General features: G+C 38.4%; 1 protein-coding gene across 7 annotated transcripts in view; it reads right to left on the bottom strand.

Annotated features, from left to right (window-relative positions):
- Positions 1–17,539, bottom strand: part of AUTS2 (activator of transcription and developmental regulator AUTS2) — a 1,121,759-nt gene that overhangs the window by 591,430 nt on the left and 512,790 nt on the right. For all 7 annotated transcript variants that reach the window (XM_045461461.1, XM_045461460.1, XM_045461463.1 and 4 more), the window contains one exon: positions 15,488–15,523. In XM_045461461.1, coding sequence (XP_045317417.1) covers positions 15,488–15,523 — 36 coding nt within the window. The remainder of the gene's footprint in view (positions 1–15,487; positions 15,524–17,539) is intronic.

Genomic DNA, 17,539 nt, shown 5'->3' with positions numbered 1-17,539 from the left:
GGCATTAAAAGGATAATAAAGGAATGTTATGAAGAATTCTATGCCACAAATGACAACCTAGATGAAATGAACCAATTCCATGAGAGATACACTATGGCAAAACTGACATAAGAAGAGATAGATAATCTGAATAGACCCGATTAAAGAAATGGAATCAACAATTAATATTCCATAACAAAGAACACCAGACCCAGATGGGTTTATTGGTGAACTCTACTAAATATTTAAGGAAGAAATTACAGCAATTATCTACAATCTCTTCCAGAATATAGAAGAAGACAGAATACTTCATGACTCATTCCATGAGGCCTGCATTACCTTAATATCAAACCTGGACAAGGACATTAGAAGAAAAGAAAACTATAGACCATTATCGGTCAGGACCATATACGTAAAAATCCTCAATAAAGTATTAGCAAATCAAATCTAACAATGTATTTAAAAAATGATACATCATTACTAAGTAGTATTTCTGCCAGAAAAGCAAGGATGGTTCAACATTTGAATATCAATGAATGTAATCTATCATATCAGAAGGCTTAAAGAAGAAAAATCATGTGATTATATTAATAGATGCAGAAAAAAAGCTGTTGTCAAAATCCAATACCAATTCATGATAAAAGTTCTCAGCAAACTAGGAATAAAAAGGATCTTCCTCACCTTGAAAAGAATATCAACAAAATATCTATAGTTAATATCATAATTAATAATAAAATTCTCAAAGGTTTCTGGTGTTAGCTTAATAGCAAGGCAAGGATGTTTCCCCTCCGAATTCCTTTTCAACATCATACTGGAAGTCCTAGCTAATGCTATAAGATAAGAAAAGGAAATAACAGGTATACACATGAGAAGGAAAAAATACATCTGTTTTTGTTTTCAGATGATATGATCACCAATGTAAAAAATCCAAAAGACATTCCTAGAACTAATAAGTGATTAGAGCAAGGTTGCAAGATACAAGGTTAATATTACAAAAATCAATTGCTTTCCTATATACCAGCAATGAACAAGTTGGTATTTGTAATTAAGATATTATCATTGACATAAGCACCCCCCAAATGAAATATTTAGTTATGAATCTAACAAGATGTATAACTTATACATAACTTATAACCTGTACAAAATTTATGTGTGGAAATTACAAAGTTCTCATAAAGGGGACCAAAGAAGAATTAAATTTATGGAGAGATATTCCATGTTCATGAATAAGATGACTCAATATTGTCCAGATGTCATTTCTTCCCAGCTTGATCTACAGATTCAATTGACTTCCAATCAAAATCCCAGCAAGATATTTTATGCATCTCAACAAACTGATTCTAAAGTTTATAGAGTGGGTCTTAGAATAGCTAAGTCAATGTTAGAAGAGCAAAGTGGAAGAACTGACATAACTCAACTTCTAGACTTATTAAGAATAAATGTCAACTAATGCACTTATTATTTATCTACAGCAACTGAGACACCATGGTATTAGTGACAAAAGAGACAAACAGACCACTGCAACAGAATAGCTCAGAAATAGATGTAAATGTAGTCAACTGATCTTTGACAAAGGAGCAAAGGAAATACAATGGAGCAAAGACAAGTCTTTTTGCCAAATGGTGGTGGGACAACTGGACATTCACATACAAAAAAGAAAAACACAAAGAGTCTAAACCCAGACCTGACACCCCACACAAAAATTAACTCAAAAATATCAAAGACAAAAATACAAAATATAAAACTATAACATTCCTGAAAGATAACAGAGGAGAAAACCTATCTAAGCTTGGGCACAGCAACGACTTTTTAGATACAACACCTAAGGCACAACACATGAACTAAGTAATTGATAAGCTTAACTTCATTAAAAGGAAAATTTTCTGTTCTGTGAAAGATAATGTCAGGAGAATGAGAAGACAAACCACAGACTGGGAGAAAATATTTGGAGAAGACATAACTGACAATAGCCTGTTATGCAAACTATGTAACAAAACTCAGAAAACTCAATAAAAAGAACATGACAAGCCTCATTAACAGATAGGCAAGAGGCCTGAACAGGACACCTCACCAAAGAAGATATACACATGGCAAGGAAGTACACCAAAAGATGTGCAACATTATGTCATTAGAAAATTGCATGTTACAACAGCCAGATACTACTACACATCTATTACAGTGTAAAATTCCAAAACACTGACAATGCCGAAGCTGGCAAGGACAAAAGAGCCGAAGGAAATGTCATTCACTGCTAATGGGAATGCAAAGTGGTACAGCCACTTTGGAAGACAGTTTGGCAGTTTCTCCAAAACTAAGCATACCGTTAACCATAAGATCTGGAAATTGTGCTCCTTGGTATTTATGCAAATGAGTTGAAAGCTTATGTCTACACCAAAACCTAGGACAGATGTTATCGCACCTTTATTTATAATAGCTAAACTTTGAAAGCAACCAAGATGCCCTTTAGCAGTTGAACAGATATATGAACTGTGAACATCCAAACAATGTATGATTATTCAGCACTGAGGGAAAAAAAGAGTTATCAGGCCATAAAAAGACCTGAAGGAACCTGAAATTCATGTCACTAAGTGAAGGAAACCAATCTGAAAAATCTACAGACTGTATCATTTCCAACTATATGGCATTCTGAAAAAGGCAAACGATGGAGACAGTAGAAATGCGGAGATACTGGTTGCCAGGGGTTAATGGGAAGAGAGGAATGTAAGTAGGTGGAACAAGGAGGATTTTTAGGGCAGTGAGACTACTTGGTATGATAGTATCATGGTGGATACATGTCATTTGTCAAAACCTAAAAAGTGTGCAACACGAAGCATGAACCTTAACGTAAACCATGGGCTTTGGGTGATAATGATGTACCAGTGTAGGTTCATCAATTATAACAAATGTACCCCACGGTGCAGGACGTCATTGGCGGATATATGTGAGCCACAGGTAACAGCAACACTCTGTACTTTCAGTTCAGTTTTTCTGTAAATCTTTGTGCTAAAAAGTGAAGTTTATTAAACCACCACCACCACCACAACAAAAACAAAAACCAAAAAATAAAACTGAAGCCTTCCCAGGAAAGAGTTTTCAGAAAGTTGTGGCCTAGTCTAGTCTACTCCCTTGCATGGGAGAGTGGGGCTTTATTTAAATTGGCCTATACATATTATGAGGTGTGAATATTAAACAAAACACTTACATAACCTTTTTTTCGGACGGGAAAGACCAAAGTTTTATGCTTTGGTCAAACGAGAAGGATCCATGTGCTTTAATGTCTAGTTAGGGAGGTAAAACAAAGACAGAGACAGAACTTACCCTTTGGCCTATGTTCCCGAAAGGTTAAGAAAAAGAAAAACAAAAGCCAATGCTATTTCCCTATTGCTCAATGTGAAATAAGTATTCGGCTTATTGGCAGGATAGTTTTCTGTTATGAAGTTCAATTCTCAACTTGAATTCTTCCCCTAGTTGTAGGACTTTGGAAAAGATACTGTTTCCAACACTCATTTGTTTTCATTCACAAAATGACTTAGACAAATGGTCCCGGAATGTGCATGGTCTCTTGATCAGTTGGACAGCATCGCTACCAACATATCCACAGATGGGCTGACACTGAAAGACCCTTTTGAAGAGCACCTTGATCTGACCCTCATTTGGAAGATGAAAAAAAAATAATGTAATTTCATGACCCAACCACTTTAGAATTTGCAATAATTTCAAAAATAAACTTATTATCTCCTCTGCATTCAAAATTTAAATGTGTCACAATTCAAGAACTCGACGTTTAGGATGCAACTGTATTATAACACAGACCTATTATAAATAACAGCAAGTTTTTCGTTTATCTCCTTTTTCTAATTATTACTCATGCATATCTGTTATGACATGAATACTGTATCAAATTGCACCTCTTTTATAGTGTGTCCTTTTATCTATTTTAGATAATACTGCTTGTTCACATATCTTAGAATAATTTGAGGAGGCTTGGCTATGAATACCCACATCACAACAGAATCTATGATAAGTATATTTTAATAGTCAACTACTTTGTAATTCTGCAGCAGAACAAAGGTGTGCATTCGATAGTGTCCAGTTAATTTTTTTTAACTGGGTAAGATGACTACAAAGGAAAAAAGAGACAGTATACTAAGCATGTCCACAGACTGTCTCAAAGCCCTTTCCAAATGTATGTATGGATAAACGAAACAAAGGAAGAATGTCTGGTTTTATTTTTGAGGCTCAGAAAAAAAAATCAGCAAAGGAAATAAATACCCAGAGTCTGTAATAAGCCAGATAGCGCATATCAAATCCCATGAAGAAGAGACATCGCAAAAAGAGCAATGAGGAAAACCTAGCAGCGCTGATACTTTGTTGTCAACAACCTGGATGAAGATGGAAAAATCACACTTCCATCTTCAATGGAATTGAATGATGTATCAGATGGCAGACACAGGTTAGCACACTACGTTCACCAAGATGAGCTTCAACGATATATGCATGTATGTGTCTCTGTGCGTAATCGTTCCACGTATGGAAAAGACACACCTGTTAGTTAACTGCAATCAAAAGAACAGTGAGGTGTAGGAGGCAAGAAAAGTGGCATGATCTTCAGCTATGCCAACTAAAGGGGCAGTTTCTAGGATGACAGAGGTCATCGTTCTAACAATACTTAGTTTTGCGAGTTAAGTTTCAGACTGGCAGTCAGACACGGTGACATGTGACATCCCTTCTGACTCAGAGGTTCTTTTTTTTTAAATTTTTTTTTAACATTTACTTATTTTGAGACAGAGAGAGAGATAGCATGAATAGGGGAGGGTCAGAGAAAGAGGGAAACACAGAATCTGAAACAGGCTCCAGGCTCTGAGCTGTCAGCACAGAGCCCGACACGGGGCTCGAACCCACGGACCGTGAGATCATGACCTGAGCCGAAGTCGGATGCTTAACCGACTGAACCACCCAGGCGCCCCATGACTCAGAGGTTCTATAACTCTAAGTCTATTAAGGTAAAGCCAAGATAACAGATCTATTTTAATGACCGAACTGAAAGCTGGCGATTTACAAACAGATGAAAATAACTTGTGACTATATTATGCGTCTTTCCAACCGCAGCTTAAGACTTCCATTTGGTTATGATGCCTACCTGCTTAATGTCTGACTAGAAAAACATATTAGCTTCTGTAGTTTCCTTTGCTTCCTAGAATGTTCTAGTATTAATGCTCCTTTTGTTCAGAGAAATCAGGTTTTTGTATCGTGTCGCTAGTTGTGTTACAAAGTTATTTTTCAAATGTATTTCAAATAAATTATGAAGGAACCAAATTTCTTGTCTCTTTTGGGTTGAGAATTGAGATGCCAACTTCCCACGACTTTCTCTGCACAGGACACAGCCCTTCCTTCCCTTGGCAAAGTCAGGCCTATTTCTCACCAAGGTAGGAAAAAGTAGGTTACAGTTAGGATCCTCTTGCAAAAGGTAAAATGTGAATGTTCTCTCTAGGGACTGAAATGGAACCAGAATTCTTGGGAGTAAAAAAGAGAATGATGGTACACTGTAGGCTTAGGTGAGTTCTTGGTGGGTCTCTGTAATGCTACCTGCATGATTCAGTCTCTCCTCAATTTGCTTCTGTGGCAGGCTAGCTGTACACATAGTCATTTGTTGGTCTGGGCAAGATTTTATGAGATGTGATGAATGTATGAAATATTAGGAGTATACTAGGAACCACAGCTGTTATGCCTTGCTGCATTTTTAATGGCTCCTTAAAATCAGAGGCCACTATACACAGCAGCACATTTAGACAGGAAACACTGCAATTATCTGGCTTCACCACTCCATTGCAAATCTGCTAGTACATTACAGTTTATAAGCCCTAATAGACAGTCATCACCTTTGGCAATGCTTCTACTTGAGAATAGCCACAATCTGGGTTTATTACAAGACAGTTGTCAATGGAGACTCATAGGTTTTTTCTTTTTTCTTTTCTTTTCCTTTTTCTTTTCCATTCTGTTTTTTTTTTTTTTTTTTTTTTTTTTTTTTTTTTTTTTTTTTTTTTTCCATCCTGCAAACCAGGCATCAAAGATTTCAGAGCAGAAATTAAGTGTAGTATAAGGCAGGCCCCTTTAAACATGACTGTTAGTGAAGCTAATTACTACAGGAAAATTGGAGATCATTCATTAGCCTAGCAAGCAAATTAAGGTTTGTTAACAGTGATTTATAATGCCAAGCCTTGGGTAACTGTGCTGGTCCTTTCACATATATGTGTATAGGACCTGACAGTTTATTAACTGTGCCATATCTAAACAGCTTGTCACCAGGGTGCTTTTGTTAAAATGACATTGTATTTTAAATGGATAAACATTTTTACACGAGCAAAATGCATTTTAAATGTTTGGCTTCTGAAGTCAAGTATCAGGAGACAGGTGAAGTGTCTCAAGCTATCTAAGCTTCCAATAACTCTTGTTTACTGCTGGAGCTGACTATAGGAAAATGTGACACTGGGAGTTAAAATAGCACTTTTCCTCTTTAACAAGCCCCAGTTGTGTTTTTTAACCTCTTTTCAAATGATACTCCTGGTGTTTCACAAAGCTGTAAGTTTCTTACGCAATGGATAGGGAGGCATCTAATTTACAATTTCAGGAAAAATATTTTTTTAAAGGAGTTAAGCAAAGGAATGAGTCCTTTGACCTGAGATTCTGACTGATAGCCCATAAATCTCCAGGGCAGTTAAATCTATCAAAAATAAAGGTTGTGTGGGTAGTCAGAGTAAACCTTGGTATTTCATACTGCCCGTGGCTCATTTTAAATATAGCTCATACCAACTAATTCCACATTTCTATAAACTGGAAATCTTCAACAAGAATAGGACAACATCTTTGAAGCCAGCATTAGAAAAAGAAAAAAAAAAGGAAAGGAAAAGGAGAAGGAGAAGGAGAAGAAGGAGAAGGAGAAGGAGAAGGAGAAGGAGAAGGAGAAGGAGGAGAAGGAAAAGGAAAAGGAAAAGGAAAAGGAAAAGGAAAAGGAAAAGGAAAAGGAAAAGGAAGAGAAGGAGAAGGAAATGGGAAGGGAAGAAAGAGGAAATAAAGTGACTTTCTGAATTCCATGACAGTGGCCTGTCCATTCCCTCTGGGATCGTGGATACACACTGCTAAACAGTCTTTGCTGAATCACCTCTGTGGCTGACAAGATACACTAGCCATGCAAGAGAACGAGAGTAAAGCCTCAATATTTCTATGGGCTACACCCTGAGTAACACAAATATAAAACATTATTCATTATTAATTTCCAAGAAAGGCAGACTTGGCCACTCAATTGCAATGTGGACTTCTTTCACTGCTGACACTGAAAAGCAGTGTTCATTAAGTACTAAGGGGTCCATGGCCTTGCTTTCTATGGTTCAAAGGAGAGCAAAGAGAGGCAGCAAAACCGATCACAAGCACTGGCCCCACATGGCAAACATTTAGGTGTAAGGTAGCCAGAATCATGGATCTTGGCATATCAGAACCAAAGGCCCTTTAATAAGCAATTAACTAGTCCTGTGACTTGTAAAACCTTCTTTTTTTCCAAAATGATTTATATTTTCCAAATCTGAGGGGTCAGGAGAGGGCTGGAGGGGACAGGAAGACCAGGCCCAGGGCTATTTCCCCGCATCCATCAGGAGCACCTGCACTTTGTTCTTATCTCCTCAATTAGAGTTTGCAACAGCCAACAACAAAGACTCCTGTGGACAGCAGATGTTTAAAAATACCTGGCCTATCTCCTCATGGAAATGCTCAGAAGACAAGAGTGTGGAGGGATGAGTGGTAACTAGAAATACCATCTGATCGCTTCTCATCCGACTACCCTGTTCACCAAATTTCTCAATTCCTTTGTACTGCATGAAAAAGTTGAAACTAAAACTGTGGAGCTAGAAGACAATTTCCTCAGGGTGAGCTGGAGAGGCCTCTCACTGTGCAGATCCTGCAAAGGATGAAAGGTCTACAAACCAGAATTGAACCTGTAACGTTCACATCGTTGGGGGTATGTTGCTCTTGGCTCACTGATCCTGTTCCCAAAATGAAGAGTAATCATACCCCGTCAAAAACAGAAAAAAAGAAAAGGAAAGAAAAGGACAGGACAGGACAGGACAGGACAGGACAGGAAAGGAAAGGAAAGGAAAGGAAAGGAAAGGAAAAGAAAAGAAGGAAGGAATGAAGAAAGAAAGAAAGAACAAAAGAAAGAAAGAAATGGAAAATACAATGATATTTTTAGTCTAAGGCTCCTGAAATTAGGGTTTACTGGTGACTATGCAGAGGAGCCTGTCCAAACAGAGATACTCAGTCCAGATATAAACCGACCATTCAGGGTAACTAAGATTTATTCTGTGGTTTCTAGTCTTATCAAAACACCTACTTCAGTGTAGATTTGGATTTTGTTACTTTGTAACAGAAAATTATATTTCAGGATAGTATTTATTTATTTTTAATTTTTTTTAATGTTTTTATTTTTGAGACAGAGACAGACAGATCGCAAGCAGGGGAGGAGCAGAGAGAGAGGGAAACACAGAATTAGAAGCAGGCTCCAGGCTCTGAGCTGTCAGCACAGAGCCCGAAGTGGGGCTCGAACTCACAGACTGTGAGATCATGACTTGAGCTGAAGTCGGACACTCCACCAACTGAGCCACCCAGGAGTCCCCAGGATAGTATTTTTTAATGTTTATTTATTTTTGAGAGAGAGAGAGAAAGCGAGAGAGAGAGAAAGAACGAATGAACACGATCGGGTGAGGGGCAGAAAGACAAAGAATCCCAAGCAGGCTCCACACTGTAAGCATGGAGCTTGACATAGGGCTCAAACCCATGAACCATGAGATCATGACCTGAGCCCAAATTGAGTCAGATGCTTAACCAAATGGGCCTCCCAGGTGCTCCTCAGGCTAGTATTTTAAAGGTTATAGTTCAAAATCATGGTAACTTTTTACCACTGGGAAGAGCAATTGATTTCATTTACCCAAATGTTTCTGCATAGTAAATAGATCATTTCAAAATCACCCAAATCACCCAAAATCACCCAAATCACCCAAAATCACTCCTTCCCTGGCTTTGTTCCATATTCCCTATAATTAGCCTGATGCAGGGCTTGATCTCACAAAGCGTGGGATCATGACCTGAGCCGAAATCAAGAGTCGGATGCTTGACTGATTGAGCCACCCAGGTGCCCCCTAAGATATTTTCTGATAAGCATAAGGTTGAGTTTTAAGGACATACTGAAATTCTCACATGTTTTAACACAGATTTCAATTTGCATGGCAATGTTTTGTTCTTCCCATTACTTTGGCCACCTCCCTAAGCTACCATTGAAGATATATACACACCAAAACTTCTAACTCCCTACTCTAACTTCCAAACTCACCAGCTTCCTAAAATCCAATTTCTCCTTCTTTGGATTCCTATTCCAAATAAAAGTAGCATCACAGTCATCAATTCTGGGCTTCACATCTTTCTTATTTTTAACAGATCAGTAGCATCAAGTCCATATCTACCTATAAATCATTCCCTATAATTAACCAACCCAAGTCCAGCCTTTTTCCAGAAACATGATACAGTCAAAGCAATTCCACACAATGTGGAATTCCATTCTCTGTGCTCTTACCTTTGTTGCCTCCAACTTTGTTCCACCTTTTTCTTTATCTGTTGAGAATCTCAATATCCATTAAGTTCTGCACAACTTAATCCTCCTATAATTCATAATTGACCCTTATAAATACTTACATCTTATTTACCTTAAGAACGAAGAAAAGATGTTTAATATATGTTTGACAATTAAAATGCACTGTACTCTCCATCTGGTGTGCTGTTTTCTAACTCAATCTTTATCAATGAATCCAAATGACCCAAAACTACTGGAGATCTCTGATGGAACTGAGATTTTTAAGAAATTTCCATTATAATGGAAACTTGTCAGTAAATAAATAATGGCCAAGAATTCATTTACCCAGAGTTAATTATTAATAAATATAAATATTAGAGTCTTATTTGGGAGACATGTTAAAATACTCAGCATCATTTATCTTTAAGCATTTGACAGGTTATGATTTCTTTTTTCAAATTTTTTTTTTCAACGTTTATTTATTTTGGGGACAGAGAGAGACAGAGCATGAACGGGGGAGGGGCAGAGAGAGAGGGAGACACAGAATTGGAAACAGGCTCCAGGCTCTGAGCCATCAGCCCAGAGCCTGACGCAGGGCTCGAACTCATGGACCGCGAGTTCGTGACCTGGCTGAAGTCGGACGCTTAACCGACTGCGCCACCCAGGCACCCCTGACAGGTTATGATTAAATACTAGAATTACAAAATTCTCTCCCAGCAATACCAGCAAGTACTGGCAGGTGGGGAGGAAGATGACTCTGCATGGGGTTGCAATCAAGACCACGTTGATATAGGTGCATTTGTAAACTTAAAACCCAGAGAAACATTATAAAGGGGAAGAATGTCAGGTTCTCTGTAGAGCCTAAATGCACTTACTTTAAAAAAATTTTGTATAACTTTATTCATTTTTGAGAGACAAGAGAGACACAGCGTGAGCAGGGGTGGGGCAGAGGGACAGGGAGACACAGAATCGGAAGCAGGCTCCAGGCTCTGAGCTGTCAGCACAGGGCCTGACATGGGCTCAAACTCATGGACTGCGAGATCATGACCTGAGCTGAAGTCAGACACTCAACTGATTGAACCACCCACGCGCCCCTAAATCCACTTCTTTAAATGCGAAGTATCAAAAATATTAAAAGCATCACAGAGGAAGGAAAGGAACTGGGTGGTTTAGGGAAGACTAAATTCCTTGAAAGGGTCCACTGATTTTTCACATCTGTAACCTATCACCTAGAACAGTGCCTGATGGAGAAGGTGCTTAGTACTTAGTGAAAGACAAAAAGTCAGAAGTGTCTGTTAAAAGCCCAGTCTTGAAAAACAAACAAACAAAACAAAAAAACACCCACATTATTCGAAGAAAAACAGGAGATATTTCAGGGTCTGCAGTCAAAAACTTAGAAGATGGCAAAGAATTTAATCCTTTTATGACCTTATAGCTCTGATGGAAAGCCACAGGTGAATATTTTGCACCCATTGCCTGTTACCAACACTACAAACACAATTTCTTAAGTAGTAAGACTGCACAGGAATGCACACATCCCGTTAAGACATGTACCACCACACAATTCCCCTTTATCATATAAAGTGGTAGTTTTAATCATTAGGTAGTAGTGTGTTGGTTTCCTTGATAATCTTAAAGTATGTATATTGATAGATGTGAGGCAACTGAGGAGAATTAAAGTTACTATTTGGGAACAATTATGAAAATATCTCTGGATGACCGGAGTTTACAAAAGCGGGATCCAAGCTATTTGAGACTATGGGCCTAAGGCACTTAGATTCACACCTGGAAGAAGGCTGAAAGTTGTCCAGAGAAGCAGGCAGGACACATGACCAGAACAAAGGAAAGCTTCCTTTACACCAGGGGTCAGGTTCAGCCTGACAAGTCAGTCAACTCCTACACCAACAGTAGCTACCAACTACTGGCAGATGGAGTCCAGGCTTGTAAAGAACGAGTCCAGAACCTTCCTGTGATGACACATCAGACCACTGGCAACCAGGAGATGTTTTTACTGGTCTTGTCACTCTACTGACTTCGCTTACTTCACTCAGGTACACTAGGGTATCTACTTTCCTTTTTGGTGTCAGAGAGCAGCAAATACATGACACAACCTCGTAACACCTGAACGTATTGCACAGATCTTTCCTACCCTCCAGCCCAAACTCAAGAGCTGTTTGCAGTCTTTAAATGACTCAGGTCTGAGGAAGAAAATACACAAATGGCTTTAAGAGACAAATTAAACAACCATAATACATGGACAGCCTAGAATGGTTCATTCCAACATCGTGGTGATCATAGAGGATCATAGACAATGAACTCCATATTTGTTTTTGTTCACACGTATAGTAAAGTGGTATACGTCTGACCAAACACACAGTTACAGGCTCCTCAGAAAGGGACAAGAATATAGCAAGAATCAAGTATTCCTGACCTACAGCTACAAATTCCAAAATTTCCCTCTTGCATCACTAATTTCTCGTGGTAATCCTCTACCAACCACAACATCACACAGCCACTTAATGACAGCAAGTTTTGTCCATCACACACTATAATGGGAATAGCTGGCTATTAATGAGAGCTGTTCTGTGTGCATGAAACACCTTGTCTCATTTAGAATTCACAACTCTATTAGGTGGGTGCAGACTCTCAAACATCAAATAACCTGCCCAAGGTCACACAAGTAGTCTTCAGATCATTCTGTCTCTAAGTTCTTAATTATCCACTACGCACAATAACACTTCAAATACAAGTATAAGAAGAGAATATAGCCCAAAACATTTAAATTAAAATGAAAACGTGTTCACTGCATTAAGGTTTAAAAAAAAAAAAAAAGAAAGAAAGAAAGAAAGAAAAACCCTACACATTCCAACAAGTTTTGGTACTCTTGCCAAAAATAAAAAATCAAAAAAAAGCAAATAGATTCCAACCAGTCTATACTTCCATTTATATTTAGAACATGAGCTGGGCTTGAGTATGCAATGAATATATATGCGTGTCTCTCTGTGTGTATAACACCCACATTATTCAAAAGCTCCCAAAAATGTGAAAAGTTTGTTCCAATCCTTCTTTATTTTGTCTACTTTAAGAATCCTTTGCAATATGCTTATGTAAATACTGATTTTAGCTGCTGTTCTCATTTCTCAAATCTTCAGCTTATAAATGAATTGGAAAAGTAACAGACCTAAGCAGACATCTTTGGAACACAAAACCAAAGAGATATAAACAAATATGACTAAAAAGAAAACAAAGGGTTCTTCTTTAAATGTTTTAACTTATCACTACTGATAAATGAAAAGAACTGAAGGAAGGCAGAATATACTGGCTATGGACACGGGGTGTGGGCTGGCACACTCATATGCCTGTGTGTGTGTGCGTGTACTCCAGTGGGGATTCATTTCATTAGCACACACAATGATCAGCATTGTACCTTAGTTCACTAAAAGCTCTATGAGAACATAAAATCTAAATGAAAGAAAATCCTGAAGTTAGACTAATGCTGGGGCATGGGAGAGTATTTAAAAAAAGAGTTCCAGGTTGTTAAACCCAATAGGTGAGTGCCTTCAGTTTTCTTATACCAGAGTTCACATTATGGTTCAATAGCATTAATAGCTCTGTGACTCTGCAGGTGATTTGCCTCCATCCACACTTGAAAGAGATGCTGAAAAGAATTAAGGATAGAGTCGACATCTCACTTACCTGATGCTGAGCCTTCATTACAGACATAAGTAAAGGCTAATATGAAATCACAGATCATAAAGCACAGTGCAAAGAACATGTTAACGCAAAACTACTATAAGTTGTGCATATACTATTTCCACCTAGAAGCATAAAACTCACCAATGCTGATGTTGGCACCTGAAATCAAGTATTATATTTGCTATCGTTGGAATGAAAGTTGAAACAGAAGACACTTTTTGATGAGAACTTGGCAGTAGTATCAATGGATTTTGCACTTTGATAACACAATAATCCCATTATTGGAAACACATTCTAAGTAGAGCATTTTTGTCATAGTTGAGAGCTGAACATGCATCTGGGACGTATCTTTTCCATGTAAGCTAATAATACTACAGATTTTTTTATGTAAGCAAAGCAATACTAAGAGCAATTTCACCAAAAGACAAACTTTTATACTCATCCAACAGAGCGTGAATGTAAAAATCATTTTAGATTCATAACTGCAGACTCTTCTCATAAGTGTGTATTATTAAGGAATAAAAAATAAACACTCCTGAAATGAGAAAAATAAGTGACAAAAAGCGTAATAAACTTCTTGATGTTTCTAGAGATGACTTTCTTCTTTCAGGGTGATCATACTGACAACAGAAAAAAATACCAGGAACGTTCAGTCTCAAAGTGATCAAGGGCTAAGTTAGTGGTTTTGGCCTTGCTCTACTGAAGAAAGCCAAGAGGGATAATTTAGCTTTTGGACAGAGAAGAGACACTGGCAGTCTCCAGATTTTACTTCCAGCATCTCAACCCACATCCAGCCTGGTGTGAAGGCATGGCAGATGGGCTACTTCTGTTATTTCGACTGCTTCAGCATCCTGCTTGTTTCTGGAAGCATGAATATTCAGTCACAATACGGAGCAAGCAAAAGCGTGCTGACTGTATTAAACAGGTACCAAAAAATCTTTATCCTTCTCCTTTTTCTCATTATCATAGATTAAGATAAAAAAATCAACATTTAGAAAATGCTACTTCTGCCAAGCTTGGAAAAGACTTATCATTCAATGAAATGATGCTGGTTTTCATATATTTAATGTTATCAAGAGAAATGTGTGGGCAGAAGAAAACCAGCATAATTAGCATTTTAGGGGAAAGGAATTTAAAGGCAACTAAACTGAATCAGTGATTATTTTCCACTTTGTTTTATTTTCATTATTTTTTCAGAAAATGCTGAGCAGGCAGAGTAACAATGCTCATCATTCAGAAATGATTCCTTTAAATACCACAAAAAAAAAAAAAAAAAAAAAAAGACCCTCCACACTGGTATGTTTTCCTGTTGTGTAAATAATGCCTATTTGTAACTCTTGTTTACTTATATCTTGAAAAAGATTATTGAATCCAAAAAGGGTAATTTTGCTATAAATAAAAGAAATGAAGTGACAATTTCTCTATGAGAGAATTATCTATGAGATAATCCCTGAGGTAGGACACCATCCCACCCCTCCCAAAGGACAAAGAAATGTCTAGAAATAACATATACACTTATATTTGCTAAAATGAGGAGTTCCATGATTGCTGAAAGGAAATCTAAAGGCCACGTACTCAGACTGTAAGGGAAAACATCCATTAAACCACCACCTCTCACCAAAATAATTTTTTAAAGAAGGCAATTCCCTACATATGTGGGAAAGTTCTTTAAGAGATCTTACAAGTGGGGGCACCTGGCTGGCCGAGTTGGGGGAACGTCCAACTCTTGATCTCAGGGTTGTAGACTGGAGCCCCATGTAGGGTGTGGCGACTACTTAAACATAAAAATCTTTTAAAGAAAAAAAAAAGAGAGATCTTAAAAGTGAGTAAAAACCTCAGTGCATAATCTGAATTCCATCCTCCACATGACATGGCACTTATCACTAAAAAAAAAAAAAACATTTATGTAGGAAAGGTGGCATGAGCCAATCAGATCTCCTTTACACTGCCAGGTGAGAAGGAAATGTGCTGGCTACGAGACCCACATCTCAGACTGACTCATGATCTACGAGGCCCAACAGGTTATATCTTTTAAAAATAAAATAATCCTACTAAAAGGATGGCTATCAGTCTGCTCTTTAGGACTGAGAGGGGACTTCTTAGGTTTTTTTTTTTTTTTTCACATCCTAATGAGCGAACATTATAGAAGTAAATCAATGCCAACGCAAGGCACACATGTGCAAGTTGAGATAAACTTACGAAGTAGCCTGTTCCCAAGCTGGAAGGAGCTGAACTCTGCAATAAAGCATAAAGACAAAGTGGAAAATCAGCAATGGTTTTTAACACGTTCCAATCCACACAGCTCATTACCAGCCCTTTGCGGGTTTTTCATCGCTACATCACATCACTAGTGTATGCTGCCCCTTGTCATCTGCTACTGATACAAACACCGTGTTGGCTTAATTTTCCCCTTTACATCTCTCAACAACTCAGAGATGCTAACGTGCTATTTACTGAATTCCAAGCTTCTGCGGTGGACGTAATTGCCAATTTATTTGACAGGCAGCTGGGTAATGAATTAATGATGGCATTTCGCCCTGCACTGAGACTAAACAGACACGCATCAGCCTGCCTCCCTGACTTGCTGACATTCAATGCCCTGGTCTCAAGCTACTCAGTTTTGTGGCCGCAAAGGGGCAGGCAAGAGGAAAAAGCCCAGACTGACTTGAAAATAAAAGCCCAGTGGGTTTGGATGACTTTTCCAGTGTATGACCTACTTGCCAGTTTATTCCCTAAAGGCATCAGTTAGTACACACAGAGCGCTTTTCAAAAATGAGACATTTTGTAAACATAATTAGTAGAATAAAATGCAAAGAATGTGTGGGTAAAGGGAAGCCATGAAAAGCAACATTTTTCTGAAGGTTTTAGTCATAGGAATTATCAATTTAGGCTTCCATAGTTCTGACACACAGAAGACTAAAACAAATAATATTAATTCTGAAAGGCTTGCAGGGCAACATTTCTTTGGGCAAAGAGGCCAGAAAGAGAACTTGGGTTTTGTTTTAGACTTGTCTGTGATTCATGCTTGTTTGTACTTCTGTTTTTTTTTTTTTTTTTTTTTGCTTAAAACCTCCCATTACAAATTCTTTAATTTTTAGTATCCTTTTTGTGAACAAGAAAGGCCCTAAGTATAAATAAGCTTGAGACAAAAGGAATGCAATGCTAAGACAGTCTCCTGGTCTTGGCTAAGTGTCCTTGCGCTGGCAGGGCCTTCTCCCTGACTAGCTTGGATCAGGGGCTACCCCCTTCCTGGGGGGCAGGCTGACTTCCGCCTACAAGCAGTACTCACTCAGTTCATCCCTAGCTATTATTCCACCTACATGTTCTGTCCCTGCTCTGCAAACTACAGGTAGCAGGGACCATCTGGTTAACTCATCACTGCTTCCCCAGTGCTTAGCACACAGGATGCACTTAGTAAGTATTCGTTGAATTAATGTATAAATAAATAAGTGGATTGTATGGGGGGGGAAAGAAGGCTTAGGTGAATTTAACACCTCTGAAAATACAGTAGATGGGAATCTTCCTGATTTTAAACTGTTTCTGAGAAGGAAATACAGTGCTGGTAAGTATCAACAGCATCCACAACAAAAAAGAACAGTACGCTCCAGGGCATTCCTAACTTCCCAAAGCAAAACTTTCTTCACCTTGATGTTTCAGACAGACTCAGGGGGAATAAAGGACAATAGATGTGTGATCTTGCACACCAGACTTGGTTTAAAAAAATCTTGCTGCATTCCTGATCCCATAAATGGTACATAGGGAGATCCACTGTAGCCATGGAGACAGCTTCTCCTAGCAGTGATTAGCCATGTGACCACATCACCTGTGTACAGCACCCACAGCCTTCCATGGAGCAGAGGAAGGCAAAAGCCAACTTAGGTCTCCACCACCCTGGAGTCATGCCCCTGGGAAGTAAACTCATTTTAGGATGAATTACTCAGAAAGAGCATGGGATTTGTTTATTTCAGGTTTTTTTCCCCTTCCTGCAAATGCATTTTATCCCAGAAGCAGAAGTACCCCTCCAAACCCACCTCCCACCCCCACATACATATCATCTTATTGTATACCAAAGAAAATTACATCCTTCAGGTCTCGGAAAGCTCTGTTATACTCATTTTGCATATATATTGTACATTACTCAGGGAGCTGGGTGGAGAAGAGGGCTTTGTTGTGCATATTTGTTCTGGCTATTGTTTATGCAGGTCTGACTGAATGAGGGAACAGTGGGTATCATTTCAATTTCTGATGTCA

Source organism: Leopardus geoffroyi, chromosome E3 (genome assembly GCF_018350155.1).
Source record: "Leopardus geoffroyi isolate Oge1 chromosome E3, O.geoffroyi_Oge1_pat1.0, whole genome shotgun sequence".
NCBI lineage: Eukaryota > Metazoa > Chordata > Mammalia > Carnivora > Felidae > Leopardus > Leopardus geoffroyi.
Note: the sequence above shows the minus strand (reverse complement) of the source record. Positions and strands in the feature narration are given on the sequence as shown.